Below are 19,271 nucleotides of genomic sequence, written 5' to 3' on the forward strand. Positions count from 1 at the left end.
CAACAACAACAACAACAACAACAACAACAACAACAACAACAACAACATGTAGTCATGTAAATAACTCACCACAGAGCAGCTCCAACTCCTGCTACTGTGCTTGCTGTTTTTAATTATGTTTGTTGTTGTTAATGTTGTTTGTTGTTTGTGTTGTTGTTAATGTTGTTTGTTGCTGTTGTTTTTAATGTTGTTTGTTGTTGTTTGCAGTATGTGTTTGATTACCGGGACGGTGACGTGTTCGGCTGTGTGGCTGACATCGGCTGGATTACTGGTCACAGCTACGTGGTGTATGGCCCGTTATGTAACGGTGCCACAACGGTTCTGTTCGAGAGCACACCAGTGTATCCAAACCCAGGTGAGGGTGACACACACACACACACACACACACCTGTAGGACAGCCGATTCAAACTTGTGCTGAAACTCACCCGTGGATCCAGGAAGTTCAGTGAACTCGGAGTTAACTCAAACCAAGAGGACGAACTGAACGTTGAGCTCCACAAATACTGACCAAGATTTGCTAACCTTCAGGTAAAAACATGCACATGTGCAGAATGAAACCATCAGTGGCACACTCCGTTACCATGGTGATGGGGTCTGTTACCACCGAGACACGCTCTGTTACCATGGCACCAGTGCACCACTGATGATGGTTTTGTTCTGCACACATGCATGCTCTTACCTAAGGGTTACTAAACTGAGCTGTGTCAGCTGGTTCTGTGGGTCCATGTGAATTCTAACAGTCCTGACTTCAATCCACTCAGATCCGTTTTTGTGGCACCTGGAAAGTTTTGGTCACGTTCAAAACTTTCCAGGTAAAGAAACAACAAAATCCTTTGAAGTGTCCTCTAACCGGTTTTTGTCAGCACTGTTCTGTTAGTGTTCCTCCAGGACCACAGCTGGGATCTAAATGTTCTGATCACATTCCAGGGTGAGTTGAAGAGAAGGCACTTCAAAAACTAGCAGGAGATCCTGAAAATCTGGACTTTAAAAGAGTCTGGCTCAAATGCACCTGGGGTGCCGCTGGACTGTGACCCAGAAGCAGGAGGAACGTTCTGATTGTCTCTCAGAAGAAGCTGGACATGAATCAGAGCTGCTGCTGGAACCTCATTCTGCGTGGAGGACTCGTCTGGTCAACCTTCGGGTTTACACTCCATGTATTATCGGTGTGATCCAGAACCGAGTCCATGGACAGGTGCTGCGGCCAGAGAATGCCTGATGGGTGAAATTATTTCTGCTGGATTCTGCAGCACTGTTCTCTTCAGGGACTGTTCTTGCAGCCTTCTTGGTCCACTAATGTTCGTTCCAACTGATTCCAAAGAGTGCCGGAGACTTCGCTCCTTTCTGCTGATGTAAGCTGCAGAAGAGGAGGATGAACACACAAAACATCTGTTTCTATTTGGGTCTGAGCTGTTCATCTGCTCTACAGCCTCTACAAACATCAGCATTCTATCTCTTGATGGGACTCCTTTGGTCTGCTCATGGTTCTGCTGGGTCCTCTGGTGTGTCTCACCTGAAGCAGGAAGCTGCTGGATGATCATTTAAAGAACCATCAGGCTCTGATCAGTCAGTTACTCATTGATGTTTATCACCTGCAGGTGTAGACATGAAGACGCTTATAGTGTTTGTTCTTTGTGCTTCTCTGAGCTCTGATTGGTCCAGACGGTTCTGACCTATCTCCTCTTCCTCACCTGTTCAGGATGTGGCCTTGACCTTCCTGGGTTGGGATTCTGAGTTCAGATAATGTGAAGGTTAGAAAGTTACATCAAAAAATAAAATTAATGTTTATTTTTATATCACGAGGTTTTATGCCTACACTTAAAACTTCATTATGTTTGGTTCATTTTAATGTTTATAATGTAATATAATAATAAAGAAGTAAAACAAAAGATTAGAAAATAATATAATGTTTATTATTATTTATTATTATTATATTATTCTAATAGTTTAGTTTTAAAGCAGAAATCTGTCAAAAATGAAAAAGTTCAACTGAGTCAACAAACAAGGAAACTAACCAAGCGACCAGCTCAGTGTAGGAGAACTGGACCTGTTGTTTACTCTTTTTAGCCCAGTCTCTTTCAGCTGCTGTTTGAGGCTCCGGCAGCTGAAACCACAGAGTTTCAGCTACAAAATCAACAGAAAGCAGAGCTGGAGCTGAAGTCACTCATGACAGACCTCATCATGCCTCCCAAAGTAGTGGGGCAGCTGTGGTTGAGTGGTTAGAACAGTCATCCTCCTACGGGAGAGTTGAGGGATTGATTCCATCAGCAGTCACATGTTGAAGTGTCCCTGGGCAAAACACTGAACCCCTCATTGCCTCTGATGTGTGTCCCATCAGTGAATGAATGTGATAAAGCTCTGATTATTCTTTGTATGTATGTATGTAAATAAGTATATATATATATATATATATATATATATATATATATATATATATATATATATGCGTGAGTTTTCTCAGGGTACTCCAGTTTCCTCCCACAGACCAAAAACATGCATGTTAGACTGATTGGTAACTCTAAATTGTCTCTAGGTGTGAGTGAGAGAGTGAATGGTTGTTTGTCTTGTTGGTCTCTATGTGTACTCATGTATATATATATATATATATATAGTAGAGTGCTGAATGAATGTGTGTGTTGGAGATAAAAGAGGCACAGACTGTGTTGTAAACAACAAAGTCTATGCTCACTGTGTTGTAAAGCACTTTGCGTATCTTGATTAGATAGAAAGGTGTTGTATAAATACAGTATGTTTACTATTTACCATTTAATGTTCTGGATCCACACGTTTCAGCTCCAGTCTGACCCTCTGAACCACATCACATAACATGTCTCTCTGTCCATGTTCCTCCATGTGTCATGTTGTTGATCAGGAAGGTACTGGGAGATGGTTGAACGCCTGAGGATAAACCAGTTCTACGGAGCTCCGACAGCCCTGCGTTTGCTGCTGAAATATGACGAGAGCTGGGTGAAGAAGTATGACCGTTCGTCTCTGAGAACACTTGGATCAGGTGGAACACGAGAACCGAACATTTCACATAATAAACAACATGAAGCAGAACTTTGGTTATCAGCTTTAAGCACAAAATGTAGATTTACCAGTAATCAGATGAGCAGGGTGTTGTCAGCAAACATGAATCTACATTTTATCTGCTTCATGGCTCCAATAAACAAAATGTTTGTGTGCATTCACACTATTATTTTCCTGTTTATATTTATTATTATTCCGACTTCTGTCCCTATTCCCTACGGTTTTCAGCACGATACTCGTCCTGCAGTTTTTAAGCTATTTCAGCAATTTAGGTATTAAAATGAACAAAAAAATTACAAAAATAAAAATACACCACTAATAAGAAAAAAAGAACAAAATGTTCAACTGTTTAGCAAGGATTTCTATGGTAACTATCAATTTTTAATAACACTCTTTCTTCTTTTAAATGTTCCCTCTTCAGAGGTCTCCACAGAGAAACTTCCATCTAACTCTGTTCTCTGCATCCTCTGTCCTCACTACAACTACCTCCATGTCCTCTCTAACTGCATCCATATATCTCCACTGTCTTTTTCCTGGCAGCTGCATTTCAAACATCCTTCAACCAGTATACCCACTGTCCCTCCTCTGGGCATGTCCAAACCATCTCAGTCTGGCCTCCCTAACTTTATCTCCCAGTTATTCAACCTGTGCTGTACCTCTGATTACCTCATTCCTAATCTTATCCATCCATGTCACTCCTAAGGAGAACCTCAACATCTTCATTTCTGCCACTTCCAGTTCTTTCAGCTGTCTTTATATCAATATCTCTGTCTCCTAACCATACAACATAACTGGTCTGATCACTCCTCAAAGTATTCCTTCCATCTTCATGTCACACTCTCCTCGCTTGTTAGAACATTACCATTCCTATCTTTAACAAGCTTAACCTGCTGCACATCCTTTCCAGCCTGATCCCTCTGTCTCACCAATCAAATCCTTCTTGTCCTCTTTAGTGTCCAGCCTCCCATACAACTCATCGTACGCCTTCTGCTTTGCCTTAGCTACCTCCCTCTTTGCTCTATTTCCCATCTCATTATATTCCTGTCTCCTGTCTTCAGTCATCTCACTGTCATATTTCTTCTTGACTAACCTTGTTCTTTGAATAGCTTCCTGCACTTCACTATTGTTGTTGCTGTTGTTGTTGTTGTTGTAGTAGTTAGTAGTAGCAGCAGTTGCTTCTCAGCAAGCAGGTTACCCCAGTTCAAATCTCGGTCCAGGGGCCTTTCTGGGTAGAGTTTGCATGTTCTCTCCATGCGTGAGTTTTCTCAGGGTACTCCAGTTTCCTCCCACAGACCAAAAACATGCATGTTAGACTGACTGGTAACTCTAAATTGTCTCTAGGTGTGAGTGAGAGAGTGAATGGTTGTTTGTCTTGTTGGTCTCTATGTGTCCCTGTGATGGACTGGAGACCTGTCTAGGGTGTCCCTGCCTCTCGCACAGCGATTGCTGGACATGGGCACTGGCGACCCCTACAACCCAAAAAAGAAGAAGCAAGTAAAGATGATGGATATTTTCGTTTGTTGTGGCAATGATGTTTAAGCAGACAAGAGCTGCTGCAGAAACCCAAATATTTCTATCAGACATGTAAAAATAAAAAAAAAATATTCTCTTACAGCAGCATTTGAGTTGCATATCTGTAGATGCTGATGGAACAACCAGAGAATGTCATTATCAGGTAAAATGTTAGAAATATACAGTGTGTGAACAGGTCTGATGTTAAATTGTTCTGTGCTTGCTGAGGTTGAGTGCTTTGGATCCTCGTCTGGTGGTTCAGGGTTTTACTTGTGCAGCTTTTCTCAAATATCTCCACCAGAAGATGTTCCAGACCTTCACAGCAGTGATTTCTGTTCCTGAGTCTGACTTTTGGTTTCAGGTTCAGGTGAGGACTGATGTGTGTCACAACTTTCTTGTTGTCTTTCTAGTGGGGGAGCCAATAAACCACGAGGCCTGGCACTGGTTCCACAGTGTGGTGGGGGAGGGACGGTGTCCACTGGTGGACACTTGGTGGCAGACAGGTGAGACACAGCTTTATGATTTATAAAACACAAGTTTTTATCTTTCCCATCAAACCTAAATATCATTCAATCAAACATGACTTTCTTGCTTTAACAAGTGCAGAAACATAAAACCAGTGCTTTTTAGAGAAAACCATTATTGCCAGAGAAAATATGTCGAGATATAAAAGGTTCTGCAGACGTCTTTCCTTCACGTGGCCATCCTGACTGAGCAGGGAGAAGGTCCAGGTCATCAACATGTTACCTGGACCACATGCTGAGGGCTAACTGAGCTTCAGCTGTTTGCAGGGAGCCTAACCATCAGAACGTAACACTTATCAGGCTGAACACTTACAAACACAAAACCCAACACGGTATATACAGGAGGAACCGTACTGAACACATGGAGCATTAAACCGGACCCCTCAGGATGCACAGCTGAGCTGAACAAACTGAAAAGAACAAACGTTTCAAAACAGTGAGTCGAAGATTAGCAGCTTCTCCTGTAATCTTTTTGAAGGGATTAAAGTATGACTTAATGTTTGTTCCACAGCCTCAGACAAACACTTTATGTTGTTTTCTTCTCTGTGAGACTGAAAACCACCAGAGACACTAAAACTCCTCACGGGGACATCTTTCCCTTCTCTGTAAGCTCATGCTTGTGTTGGGGTTGAGTTCTCTGAGGTTTGGTAAATCCTCTTTGGGGATCAAGGTTCGTTGGTCTCTGTGGAGTTTGTTGAATCCAGTTCCAGGTTTTTGGGTCTCTGCGGGTAGTTTGTCTCTGTTGGAGGTTCTGATTCTTGATCCGCCTGTAAATCCGTCTGATTCTCTCTTTATTGAAAATTAAACCCTAATTTGAGCGATTAGCAGCCGAACATCTGTAGCTCTGTAGAAAATGAATTAGGATCAAATCCTGCACACACTTAACCCCCAAACCCTCCAGGATCACAGAGACTTTGACCCAATTCCTCGACAATCATGACTCGGACGGTTGGTTTAAACTCTCTGCCAGCTGCGTTCAACTCTGGAGACCAGAAAATCTCCAAGAAATGGAGGAAATTACGAGCAGCTGAAAGCAGCATGGACCTCGTTACAGTTTTAATTTGTTCGTCTGTAAATCGGATCCACTTTAAACTCATGAAACTTGTTTTTTCTTCAGAGACCGGAGGAATCTGCATTGCCCCCAGACCTGCTGAGGACGAAGCCCCCATTGTCCCCTCCATGGCCATGAGGCCGTTCTACGGGATCCAGCCCATCATCATCGGAGACCAGGTGACCTTGAACCTCACACCTGAGCTTGGGTTCTGGCCCTCCTGGGTCTGTTCTGAATTGTCTATGTCCCACATCAGTCTTTCAAATGGTGATGGGACAGTTTGACAGTCCAACCCAGCTGGACTGTGGTTGGACGTGTTCTTGAAGAGACAGATCCAGAACATCAGTCCAAAGACAGGTCTGGTTCAGTTTGTCAGACCTGGACTCAGATGATAAGAGCCTGTTGGATTTCTTTGTCCACTTGAGTGTTCGGCTCTCCTCTCCTTGTGAGGACGGCCTGCTCTTGGTAGATTTACACATATTCCCATGTCCTTCCAGTTCTTGATGATGATGGATCTAACAGGACTCCTGGGGATGTTTAGGACCTTGGAAACCTATTTGCTTCCATCCTGACTTGAACATTTCATTTTAATGATCTGAGCTGAGTTAGGACGATCACGCTACAGAGAGTGGATATTTTTTCTCAACTCATATTACGCTATAGAAACTTGGTTTCACTTTGACACCGACAAAGTTTTGTATGATAACAGTGGCTGATTTAAAAATAAAGTACCAGTATCAAATATTCAGAGGCGGGGGTGTGTGGGGGGGATACTTTTCACAGACATTGTAACTAAGAAGCTGTCTGGTTAGGACTGATTAGAGACCGTCGGTCCAATCAGAGCATCTCGTTGAGCACCGGTGACCTCGCAGCCTTCGAGGATACTGCTCCGTCTCGTCATCTCTTTAATCTTTCTGTTAAAGCATCTGTTTGTGTCATTACTGGACCTCTCTCCAGATTAATTATCCGTCTTGTCTCCTGCAGATGTTGAGCTGCCGGACTTCAAGGATTTCTGCCGTTTGATTAGATTAGGATCCTCAGAGGAGGTCGAGGTCACATCCACTCAGTCCTGATGAACGAGCTCTCAATTCATTTGTACCTCTTAACACTGCTGGGACAGTACCGTGGTAGCAGTACAGAATCTCCATTCTGCTGGTGGGGACCGATCCAGATTAAGGAGGGCTCTGATGGTGGGGTCTGATCTGAGTCGAGTTGCTGTGTTACCACCAGGAGGGTCCTGCTGGTTGGGTTTGATTTGGGTTTGATGAAGGCTGCATGATTTAGGTTGTCATCTCTGTTGAGCTCTCAGAAAACGTATGTTTTTCAGTTTAGATCAACACAAAGTTTTGAGTTTTATCTAACAAACCAGCAGGATGCTTTATGAAAGATCTGCAAGGCTTCTGGGACAAAGGACAAAATAAAAGTGTTTATCCATCATGCAGCATCTGGCAGCACGACGGGTCAGTGGTTAGCACTGTTGCCTCACAACAAGAAGGTCTTGGGTTCAATCCCTGGTTTGACCTGGGGTCTTTCTGTGTGGAGTTTGCATGTTCTTCTCGTGCTTGCGTGTGTTTTCTCCAGGTGCTCTGGTTTCCTCCCACAGATCAAAAACATGCATGTTAGACTGCCTTCAGGTCCAGGCCTCCCTTGCAAAAGAGATCTGTGATCTCATTGGGATTTGCCTGGTTAAATAAACGTTAATAAATAAAATAAAAAATGCACAGCAGCTAACACAGCAGCTAACAGCCTTTCAATACTAACAACTTGTTCCTGCTGTCAACATGGTGGTGGAGGGCTGATAATGTGGGGTGGTTCTCGACTGGGGAATCTGAGTCCTGCCTGTTTGTTTCAGGGTGAGGTTCTCAGCCGTCCGTCGGTCAGCGGAGCCCTATGCATCAGTCAGCCATGGCCTGGGATGGCTCGCAGCATCAACGGCAACCATCAGAGATTTATCGACACTTATTTCACGCCATACCCCGGTCAGTAAAATTCCACCACACCAGGTGGCACTGCAACACCATCCACACCACAACAAGTGGCATATTAACACTGTCCACACCGTATCACACCAAGAGGCACTGTAAGACCATCCACAACACACCAGGTGGCACTGCAACACCATCCACACCACACTAAGTGGCACTTTAACACAATCCATACCACACCAGGTGGCACTGCAACACCATCCACATCACATCAAGTAACACTGTAACGCCGTCCACACCACACCAAGTGGCACTTTAACACCATCCACACTACATCAAGTAACACTGTAACGCCGTCCACACCAAGTGGCACTTTAACACCATCCACACCACACTAAGTGCCACTGTAACTCTATCCACACCAGGTGGTAGTGTAGCACCATCCACACCACACCAAACGCTGTAACACCATCCACACCACATTAGGTGGCACAGTAATGCCATCCACACCAAACCAGGTGGCACTATAATGCTTTCCACACCACGAAGCTGTAACGCCGTCCACACCACACCTGGTGGCACTGTAGCACGGTCCACACCACACCTGGTGGCACTGTAATGCCCAGCCTGTGAGCTCTGTTCCTCTTCAGGTTATTATTTCACCGGCGATGGGGCTGTCCTCTCAGAGGATGGATTCTATCAGATAACCGGACGCATAGATGACGTCATCAACATCAGCGGTCACCGTCTGGGGACTGCGGAGATTGAGGACGCTTTGGTAAGATGTCCCAAAGATGATTAGCTTCAGACTAAGACAGACTAGAAACACAGAAAACGGAGAAGAGTTATCTGTTATCAAACAAGATGGACAGTTTGAAACAAAGATCAAAACACATCAGATATGAGATAAATCAGAAATATGAAGGAGATAAGATACGATTGTAAAGAAACAACAGATCTGATCTGAGATTAAAGGAAATGAATGAACGAGCTGCTGATATGAGCTAACACTCGGGTCAAAGTACACAAAGGTCAAAAAACTTCTTCCAGAAAGAAGTTTAGTAAGTAAAACTAAAAAACTGTACACTAAGTCTGATTAGCTCAAAGTAAAAGAAACCCCCAGATGAATTAAAGGATGGAGTGCATGAAATAATTTTTTTTTTTTTGCTTAAGCAATGAATGAATCACCTCAAAACATTTACTGATAACGTCTGTTTACTTTTGGAAAAGAGTAAAGAATGAGAGGAACATTTTTATATATGAACAACCATTTTTCTTTGTTCTGTCTTCATATAATCTCTGATAATCTCTCAGATTGTGTCCTTGCTAACACCCTGTTTCCCATCGTTTTAATTTGTTTCTGTGAGCCTGTGGCCCCCTCTGCTGGCAGCTCCCCACAGTAAGGATTTTATTCATCTGATCCGGTCTTCAACAGGACAGAATCAGACAGATTCTGTTTCTTCTTCAGACGGATCTGATCTTCAGCAGGTTCTAAACTCAGCTGAACCTCAAATGAAGAGAAACACCCGGCAGAAACAAAAATTAAAAGATAAAGCTGGAAGTGGAAAACTGCTTCCAGTGGAGCTCTAAATACTGTGGTGTTCCTTCAGAGAGCTGAGAAGAAACCTAAATGAACTGAAGTCTCACTGGAAAGAACAGTGGGCCAAAAGTCCTCCAGAACCAGGAAATAGACTGTAACACAAAACCACTGCTGTGAATTCTGCTGATAGGAGGTTCTATAAGGTCCTTGAACAGGGTCTGGAACGAGTTTTCAGACACAAAGTTGTTTAATAAAGAACATTATGGTTGAATCTGTAGTGTTGACTGAAATTAAATCAGAACCATTCTAGAACCTGGAAAAAACCATACCAGGTCCTGTATGTCCTTAAGACCAGATCAAGTCAATTATGTCCCCAAGACCAGATCAGGCCATTTATGTTCTGATATAGAAAACCCTGAAACTGAAAGGGGGAGGGGGCTCCATCCCATCTTCTACCTCTTTTCTGTAGTCTGGCCGCAGATGCAACAGGTCTAGGAGACAAACCCAGACCTCCTTCTCCTCAGCAACACTTTCCAGCTTTGCCTAAGGAACCCCGAGGTGCTTCCAGGCCCGGGAACAAAATCCCTCCAGAGAGCTAGGCCCAAGACCCAGAGGTTCCCATACCAGAATCTCTCCTTTCCATTATTGAACCTTGAGATCCTGTCCATGAACACCACAAACAGGATCAGAGCCCAGGGACAGCACTGGCAGAGTCTAACCTGCATGGAGAATGAGCTTGACTTTGTGCCAATAATGCAAAACAACTCCTGCTTTGGTTCTACAAGGACTGGAAAGCTCTTAACAGCAACCTAGATAACCCATGCTCCCACAGCATCCCCCACAGAATTCCTCGGGGAACACCCTTCTCTAGGTCCACAAGACACATGCAGACTGGAGAGGCATACTCCCATGACCCCCTTAGTCAGGGCCAGATTAACACTTTGCTGTACCCTGGGCAACAATCTTCAAGGGCCCCATCATCACGACCCCAGAATCACCATAATCTGGCAAAATATAGAATAAATTACCATAATATACAGTAAATATACTTAAAATTCTAACTATCAAGTGTATTTTTATGTAAAAAAACTCCAAATGCTCATTGACACAAATCATCAAGACTGAATTAAGTTGAACGCACTTTGAACACCACATGACACCATGTGTGCACTTGTTTAGTAATGTATTGGCCACTGGTGTCAGAAGCATTTATAATGGGGGGGGGGGGGGGGCAAACCCGCCTTGGGGGGGGGGGGGGTCCTCTCCCAGAAAATTTTGAATAAAGTAGATGCCATTTCCTGCATTCTGGTATCTTTTAATGGTTGTTTAACATCTAGTTTTACCTACACAAGTAAACACTTGGAACACCTTGGGATTCCCCTGGAGGAGCTGGTCCAAGTGGCTGGGGAGAGGGAAGTCTGGACCTCCCTACTTAGGCTGCTACCCCCGTAGATGGATGGAAGTAAACCCTTGATTCAATAACTATTTTAGAGCTAATGGCACAACAAGAAGTAACCTGACCAACAGCTGATTCAATAATTAAAAATATATATTCAAAGGTGACAATTTAATGCCCAAATTAAAATTAAATGTCTGTAACTTAGTCGACTTCAAATGTAATAAGATTATCAATGAATGTTTGCAACAAAGGATTTACTGATTATAACAAAGATTCCTTCAAGAAGCCTCCTAATATAAATCATAAAACCAGAATGATTTCTGCTCAGTATAAATTTGTCAAATGGCCTAAATCTCCTAAAGTGAAGGAGAATGATTTAAAAATAATAAATAAGATATATCCTGTAGCCATGTTTCTGCAAAGAAGATTTAAATTTGATGTTGATTTGTTGCCTTTTGTAAATCAGAAGATGAATCCCTCAAGCAATTTTTTTTATTTTTTTTTTATGTGTTTGGTCAGACATCAGAAACTGGATTAATCTCAAACTCAACATTTCTTCTTTTCATGCTGATAACATTTTACTTTATGTGGATAACTTAAGCTCAGCTTTCTCTGATGCCATAAATATAGTCGTACTTATAGCAAAGTACCACATTCACTGAAGTAAGAGGAGGGATAATAAATCCTCCTTCCTGTTTGATGAACGATTTTAATTCATACTATTCTTCAATGAGTAGATTAAAAATCTGCAAAACTGCTGAAGTCATTTCCCAAAATATACAAACTTATTGTTTTAATTAAAACAATGTTTCTCAAGAAAAAAAATCTGATGAGCTTGTCAGCAGGTAAGGGGCGTTTACCTTCGAGACAAATTGAAGTTGTCGATTGGTCAGTTACTGACACGCCTTCTGAGTTGCTTGACAGGTCGCACCGTCGAGGATCTGATTGAAAAAATAAAAAATAAAAAATGAGAGCTGCAGCAGCCGCGCTGGGAGGAGGCGGGGCTGCACAAATGCAGCGGAAGCACAGTAGTCTCTCTGTGCAGCGCAGGGCTCCAAGTAAAGCAGGAGATAACCAAATTCTGCTTGTGCCCTCACTGCCCTGGGCCCCTTAGAGATCATGGGCCCCTGGACAGTTGCCCAGTTGCCCATATGGTTAATCCGGCCTTGCCCTTAGTAACTCTGCAAGGGTGAAAATCTGGTCCACTGTTCCATGACCAAGGTAGAGATCACACTGTTATTCCTGAATCCGAGGTTTGACAATCATTCAGAGGCTTTCTTCCAACACCGTGGAGCAAACTTTCTAATGGAAGGTAAGAAGAGTGATCCCACAATAGTTGGAACACACTCTATGGTCCCCCTTTTTAAAAATGGGAACCACCTTTGCCAGTCCACAGGTGTTATACCAGTCATCCATGGAATATTGAAGAGACATGTAAACCACAACAGCCCTACAACTTCCAGCTTTCAGTATCTCTAGGCAAATCTTGTCCAGCCCTGGCACTCTGCCACCTAGGAGCTTTTTGACTACCTTGGTGACCTCAGCCATGGTGATGGACTTGTCTTCCTCCATGTCCTCAGACTGCCTCCTCAAATGTGGACATGGTAGGTGGCCCGAAGTTGCAGAGAAGCAACCAAATCATTCAGGGAAAAACTTCAACACTGAGACATTGTACTTGCAAGTATCCCTCCACCTATCTGATGCCTCTCTCTCTGGGTAACTCTGGAGTAGGAGAGTTGACCCTCTCTCCAGGAGATACGTAGATTCCAAAGCCCAAACTGTGTGTAAAGGTGAGCCCAACTATTAGCTGGCATTGCTCAAGCTCACACATAAGCTCTGACTCCTTACCCACCAGTGAGGTGATTTTTCATGTCCCTACAGAGCTAGTCTATACCACCAGGAATCGGCATGGTCGGCTGCTCTCCCTAACCTGCCACCTGGCATACATTGCACCCAATCTTGACAATCCTTCTCACAGGTGGTGGGCCCACGTGGAGGTTGCATCCTGGCTTTTTGAGGGTCTTGGCCCGATCGAGTCTCAGGAGCTTGACTGTGAGCTCTTCTCCACTACTCCTCCTTCTACCAGGGGCTGATGCTCTAGACAACATAGTCCCCAGGATCACAGGAAGACTCAAACCCATCCACCATGTTAAAGGGATACTATGCAGAGAGTCTTTAATGATCCAACACCAAACAACGGATCTGTGTTTGTCACGCAGTCTGTGTGAATGTGTGTGTGTGTGTGTGTGTGTGTGTGTGTGTGTGTGTGTGTGTGTGTGTGTAGGATGAGCATCCAGCTGTTCCAGAAACTGCAGTGGTTGGAATTCCTCATGAGATTAAAGGAGAAGGTGAGATCTGCTGAACTCCCATCATGCTCTGCTGCTTTACTTTATTTTAAAGCTCCGATTGTGTGTTTGTGTGTCTCCTTAGTACCTTTTGCCTTTGTGGTTCTGAAGGATGACGTATCTGTTAACCCCACCACTGTCCTTCAGCAGCTCAGAGAACTCGTCTCAACAAAGATTGCCAAATATGCTGTACCGGAACACTTCCTGGTGAGTTTCTGCCCCCAAACCTGCAGAACTCGCAGCTTTGGGGGTTTCAGACCTACAGGGTCTGTCTCAAGTTAATAACCATCACATTACCATGGTCCTAGTCTTGATCCAGTTTATTGTTGATTCTCATTTGTCGTAGATGGGTTCTAGGTCAGCCTGTTATTGTAGTCTTAAAACTACAGTATGATACTATGATACTTGCATTTGTGCTCTCAGGCCATCATTACCTGCAGTGTGCCCTCAGTGCAGACTGAACTCTGCAAAAAGGCCTTTTCTTACTCTGCTCTTGTAACCTGGAACACCTTGCAACAAGAACTGAAGCTGTCCACTTTGATTTATTTAAAGGATTTTAAACAACTGATGTCAATAGAAAAATGAAAGCAATTATATTATTTTTTTTAGTATTTTACCTTGTTTTATGTGGCACCTTGATTTTATTGTTTTATAACACTAGTTTTATTTACATTTTATTGTCGTTTATTGCCATCTGTATTTTATATGTTGCCTGTCTAAAACAGGTCTCTCTTGTGAGAAATGAGTCCTTGTGACTCAGTGAGACTAACCTGTATAAATAAAGGTTGAATGAAAATGATTTGTCTGAGTCATGAGTCTGCTCACACAGACTCATGTTCGTGATGCTGTTCGACATAATGTTTTTATGGAATTAGTGCTTGGTGTATTATTTAGCTGATGTTTTTCTTAGTTCATATCTTAGATCTTACTGTTTTTCTTTTACATTTTATTGTTGGATGTAACCAAGACCCTGTGTACATAATATCATTCCACCACATGTACCACAAGAGATGCGAATGACAAATAAATCTCTCTGACTCCGACTCTGATTTAGAGATGGGTACATCCCGACCCAGAAAAGACAAGGAGACATGGGATGAAGACAGAGAAGGCATTATCTGTTGTTATTCCTTCTTTTCTCCTTTTTCCAGTCAGAGCTCAGAATACCTCTCAGCAAATCATGTGTCGTGGAGAAATCTTATAAGTCTATCTTCTCTCCCAGGTGGAGAGGCTTCACCATGAACAAAGGCTCTGCAGAGGGAGAAATGATACACACACACACTCAGCTGCTGCATTTGATCTCTTGCTTTTTGTCAACTCAACAGTCCTTATATAGCTCAACAGCTACACAAACAGAACATTTTCTTGACACCCCCACATTCAGCCATGTCTGGTTGCATGTGAAGTCTGGGTGCAGCTGCTCCTTGGTCACAAAACACATTGCCCAATGCTGTTAATTTTAGCGATAGACAGGATCAGTTCTGATAAGTTTCTACCCAGTTCTTCTTGTCAGTCTGGTCAGTGAAGTTCAACTTCTTTGTTGTACTTTCTGGAACCAGATACGAGTTAAGTTGCTGCAAAAGCAAGTACACTTATTGCTGGAGTACATGTCGTAAGCACAAACATCAACAGTAAATGTATTCAGCATAGTAATAAGGGCTTATATCATTCATTCAACTTTTATTTAAACAGATAAATCACATTTAGCCTCGAAGACTCGTTTACAAGAGAGACCTGTTTGGACAGACAAAAACAGTGATTAACTGGACACATGTAGGAGTTGGAGGCAAAAAAAATCCTATCAGACTTTTTTTTTTCTTGCCTGAGAAAAAAACCCCTCTAATATTAAAAAAACACCTCGCACAAACAAGCACATATTTACGTAGACATTCTGCAATCGGAGACGAGAGCGGTCAACAACGCTTATAGATGCTCTCGAGGTCACTGTAATCAGTCAATGTCCTCCGGTGAGATCCATAAACATTCTCGAGGTATGTCGAGGAATGGCCAAGGATGACATCTATGAGAACCCAAGAGTCCTGAAATGATGACACAGTTTATTCAGCTGGTTCATCTGGTTATCAGTTGGAAATTCCTCAGGGAGGGGGTGGCGAGCGTCAGATCACATTTTCTCCAGGCAAATTCAGATAAGGTGGCCTTCAAGACCAGCCAAGGGAACCAAAATTTAGATAAACACACAGTTGTTTTAGGGACAGGCAGGACTTAATGACATCTACCTTGAGTCAGTATTGGTCAACTTGGTTCCGAAATGTCCAAAATAACATGGCCTGAGCGTGATCGGGTCCAAATTTGCTGCTGACGACTTCCTTGATTGTAGATAAAACCAGCACCAGCTGAATCCAAAATAGCAGGAACCAGTTATCAAAAATCCAGTTAAATATGCGTCCTTAAAATCCACAGATGGCAGCAGAGAAAGACACATCATCAAGTCTTCCAAGTCGATGAGATATCCAGCTGCATGCGTGCAAACAGGGCAAATCGGCTCGCTTAAAGCCTGTCTTCTCTTCGAAGAAAATGTTATAAATTGAGTTAAGGGACCAACAGGTCAAAACAGTCCATAATTATGGTTCGGAAGAAATGCAAGAGAGTCTCACAGCAGTTTCAAAGACAGACAGAGCAGCAGAGCGGAGAGGGAGGGGAGAAGCATCCGATCTCATCGAGAGCAAGTGGTGAATCATATTCTGCTATTACACGTCTCAGCGTATCTCTCGTCTCCTAGGTGGTGAAGCGGCTGCCTAAGACTCGCTCTGGGAAGATCATGAGGCGGATTCTCAGGAAGGTGGCCATGGAGACGACCTGTGACCTCGGGGACGTGTCGACTTTGGACGACCCGTCCGTCATCGCAGAGATCGTGGAGTCTCTTGAGCAGTACCGGAAGCAAAGAGAAACAAAGTAGTAGGATAGTGGGGCATCAAGGGTTCTCAGAAGAATAGAACCAGCAATTCTGATCAACACCATGTCTGTTTTGTCAGAGTTTAACAAAAACTGGACAACAAGAAGCGATCAGCAATGCAAAGGAAACGTTTTACATTTAATGAATGCTTCAGATCAAATAATGGTTGTGAAATTTTTAGACAAAATAGTTCAATTTAGATTTTTTTTAAACAAAATTCACTTTAAAAAAATAAACAAACTTTGATCATTTTTACACTTGTTTACACAACAGTATTTTGAGCAAACTGTAGTGCTTCTGCTATATTCGGCTGTCCGAGCATATGATGGATTAGAGTGCTGTTTGTGCTGATCGCCCTGTTCAGCATGGAGGAGCGACCCAACCTCAAAGCAACGTTCATGTGGTCATCAGTTTGAAAGCAACCGTTTGAGCTCAAGACTGAACTGTAAGTCATGAAAGCCAAAAAACACACAGTGCCAGTGAGTGACCCGAGTTGCTAGATACATATAAGTATAGTTTTTAGAAGAGCTTTAGGGTCAAGCCCCTCCTTCCTTTTGTGCCCACGTTCACTAAACACAAGGCACCTCATCTTACAACTTCCCCCTCTGATTAAGTTCACTTCATTCAGGACATACAGTAACTTGGGTCAAAATACAATAACTTGAAAGTGCCTGTCGGATATTTAGTCATTTCCTATCTGGCAATCTTACCTGGCCTAGAAACTACAGCGTCCATGTTAATGTGTTTTTATCATGTTGATTCGAACACAGCCATATTCATCAAGACTTATTAAACCAATAAAACATGACAAATGTCACTTAAGTTTTCTAAACACAAAGGTTTGATTTCTGTTTAAATCTGACTAAAACAGAATCAGACTGCAGCTGCAGTCAGCCCAGATCTGATGATATTTAGGTAATAGGTTGGGTTTACTGAAAAGCCAAAATAATTACAGATCAGACCTCCAACAGGGGGTAGCAGAGATCAGGTCCTCAGACATACAGATGTTCCATGCATAGCGTCTGATCTGTGGGTCCATGGCTCAATTCTGGCCATACCACTCCTCTCCCTCCTCCCCACCTTCTCCCAGGTCTTAAATCAATAATAAATTAATTTATTTAAAATTTTCTTTAAACAGATTCATCTCATTGAGATTAAAAATCTCTTTTTCACCAGAGACCTAGCCAAGAATGGCAGCAGCACATAAACATTATTAACCATAAAACCACAGATACTTAAATAGATCATGGTAAATAAAAGATGAAAAAAGAGAAAAACACTCATAACTCTAAAATAGGACTCAAATATAATTTGATATCTGTTAAAACATTTAAAAACAAATACCTCATTTACAACCTGGTTAAGAATGGCCTTAAAAACTCTCAGAGACAAAGGTCCTGTCATACTCCATCCCACGCTGAACAGTCAACGTGCGGTCACCTGTTTGTGGGATGTTCGTTCTCGGACACACCTTTCATAGTCCACCAGACACAGAGCTCCTGGGAAACCCCTCATGCTGCAATATGTGTCACCACACGTTTCTTACCATCTGAAGTCTCCACTCCGCCCCTGCACCCACAGTTTGGCCACAAATTTATCATGAAGAAAGCTCCACACTTTTAAACAGACAGATTCCTCCATACATGATGTCTGCACGATCTCCATACAGGAATTTTTGTCCGTTTGACTGATTTAGGTTGTTTTCACACCTGATAGTCCAGTAGACTAGGTTCTGTTGGGGACCAATATTCATGACATTTTGTTTACATTTGAGCTGGTGCGTTTGCATTCACACTGCACTGTTGAGTCAACCTGTTCCCCCGCTCGCCTGTGGTGGCGCTGCACCAAGAACTACTGAAAGAAACAACACAAAAACCTCTGTAAAAAAAATTATTCGTCTTCTTCTTCGTCTTCATCTTTTTCTTTGTCTTCTTCTTCTTCGTCTTCATCTTTTTCTTTGTCTTCTTCTTCTTCTTCTTCTTCTTCTTCTTCTTCTTCTTCGTGTGAGAAGAGTGTGAGTGGAAGAGCAGAGGAGCGGAAAGGGTAAAAAAGTGTTCAAAAAGCGTTCAATACAAAGTGAAAGTGTTTATTCATTCTATTTTTTCTGTCCTTTTTCTACTTTTTTCACTGGGTGTTGTGTTTTTGTTAGTTATTTAATTGTGGATTTTGTTAGTTTAATAGTTTAAAGATTTTGTTTGACGAGGGTGTGGCTGTCAGGTGCACCTGGCTGGCCCGCGTCTAGACGCCATGGTGGCAGGAGACACGGGAGAATTCTCCACGCTGACGCGAAAAAACGGCATCAAGGTGAGTGCTGGCTCTCCATGCAGCGTGGAGGAAGTTTGTTTAGCGGTGGGGGCGGTGGTTGGACATGGGCCCATAAGGTCCGCAGCTCGCATGAACGAGGCTGTGGTCATTTTTGTTGACAAGGTGGAGAAGGCTCAACAACTGGTCGAGGCTGGCATCTCAGTGGGTGACTGGTTTTTACAGGTGTCATCACTGGTGCTGCCAGCCACAAAAATAACTGTCCAACGTCCCCCCATTTATCAGCGACGAATTTTTGATAAAGGAGCTGTCCAGACATGAGAAGGTGGTGTTCCCAATTAAAAAAGTGTTACCATACTACTTTATTTATAAAGCACTTAAAACAGCGACAAGGCCAACCAAAGTGCTGTACAGACAAAACAACAGGCAACATACAAAGCAAAATACAAAATGAAGTAAATCAGAAATATAGACATAAAAACGATGCAGATAATGACGACAAACCAGTGTGGAGCATACAGGATCAAAACACAGATCATCTTGTGTTGAAAGCTATTGAATAGTAGTGAGTTTTTAAACGGGACTTGAAAACCGAGAGGGAGGGGGCCTGTCTGACAAGCAGAGGTAACTCGTTCCAAAGTCTTGGTCCTGCTACAGAGAAGGCCCTGTCACCTCTGCACTTAAGACGAGTTCCTGGAACTGTGAGGAGCAACTGGTCCGCTGACCTCAGGGAGCGTGGTGGGACATATGGTTGTAGCAGATCAGAGAGAT

At 43.0% G+C, this 19,271-nt stretch overlaps 1 protein-coding gene across 1 annotated transcript in view; it reads left to right on the top strand.

Moving 5' to 3' along the window:
• Positions 1-16,241, top strand: part of acss1 (acyl-CoA synthetase short chain family member 1) — a 56,615-nt gene extending 40,374 nt beyond the window's left edge. The window contains exons 8-16 of the mRNA XM_037698220.1: positions 208-355; positions 2,871-3,008; positions 4,951-5,043; positions 6,182-6,294; positions 7,968-8,094; positions 8,691-8,818; positions 13,264-13,327; positions 13,410-13,531; positions 16,065-16,241. Coding sequence (XP_037554148.1) covers positions 208-355; positions 2,871-3,008; positions 4,951-5,043; positions 6,182-6,294; positions 7,968-8,094; positions 8,691-8,818; positions 13,264-13,327; positions 13,410-13,531; positions 16,065-16,241 — 1,110 coding nt within the window. The remainder of the gene's footprint in view (positions 1-207; positions 356-2,870; positions 3,009-4,950; positions 5,044-6,181; positions 6,295-7,967; positions 8,095-8,690; positions 8,819-13,263; positions 13,328-13,409; positions 13,532-16,064) is intronic.
• Positions 16,242-19,271: the final 3,030 nt, after the last annotated feature.

The sequence above is a fragment of the Nematolebias whitei genome, chromosome 1, assembly GCF_014905685.2.
Source record: "Nematolebias whitei isolate Nwh7 chromosome 1, NemWhi1, whole genome shotgun sequence".
In the NCBI taxonomy this organism is placed as follows: domain Eukaryota; kingdom Metazoa; phylum Chordata; class Actinopteri; order Cyprinodontiformes; family Rivulidae; genus Nematolebias; species Nematolebias whitei.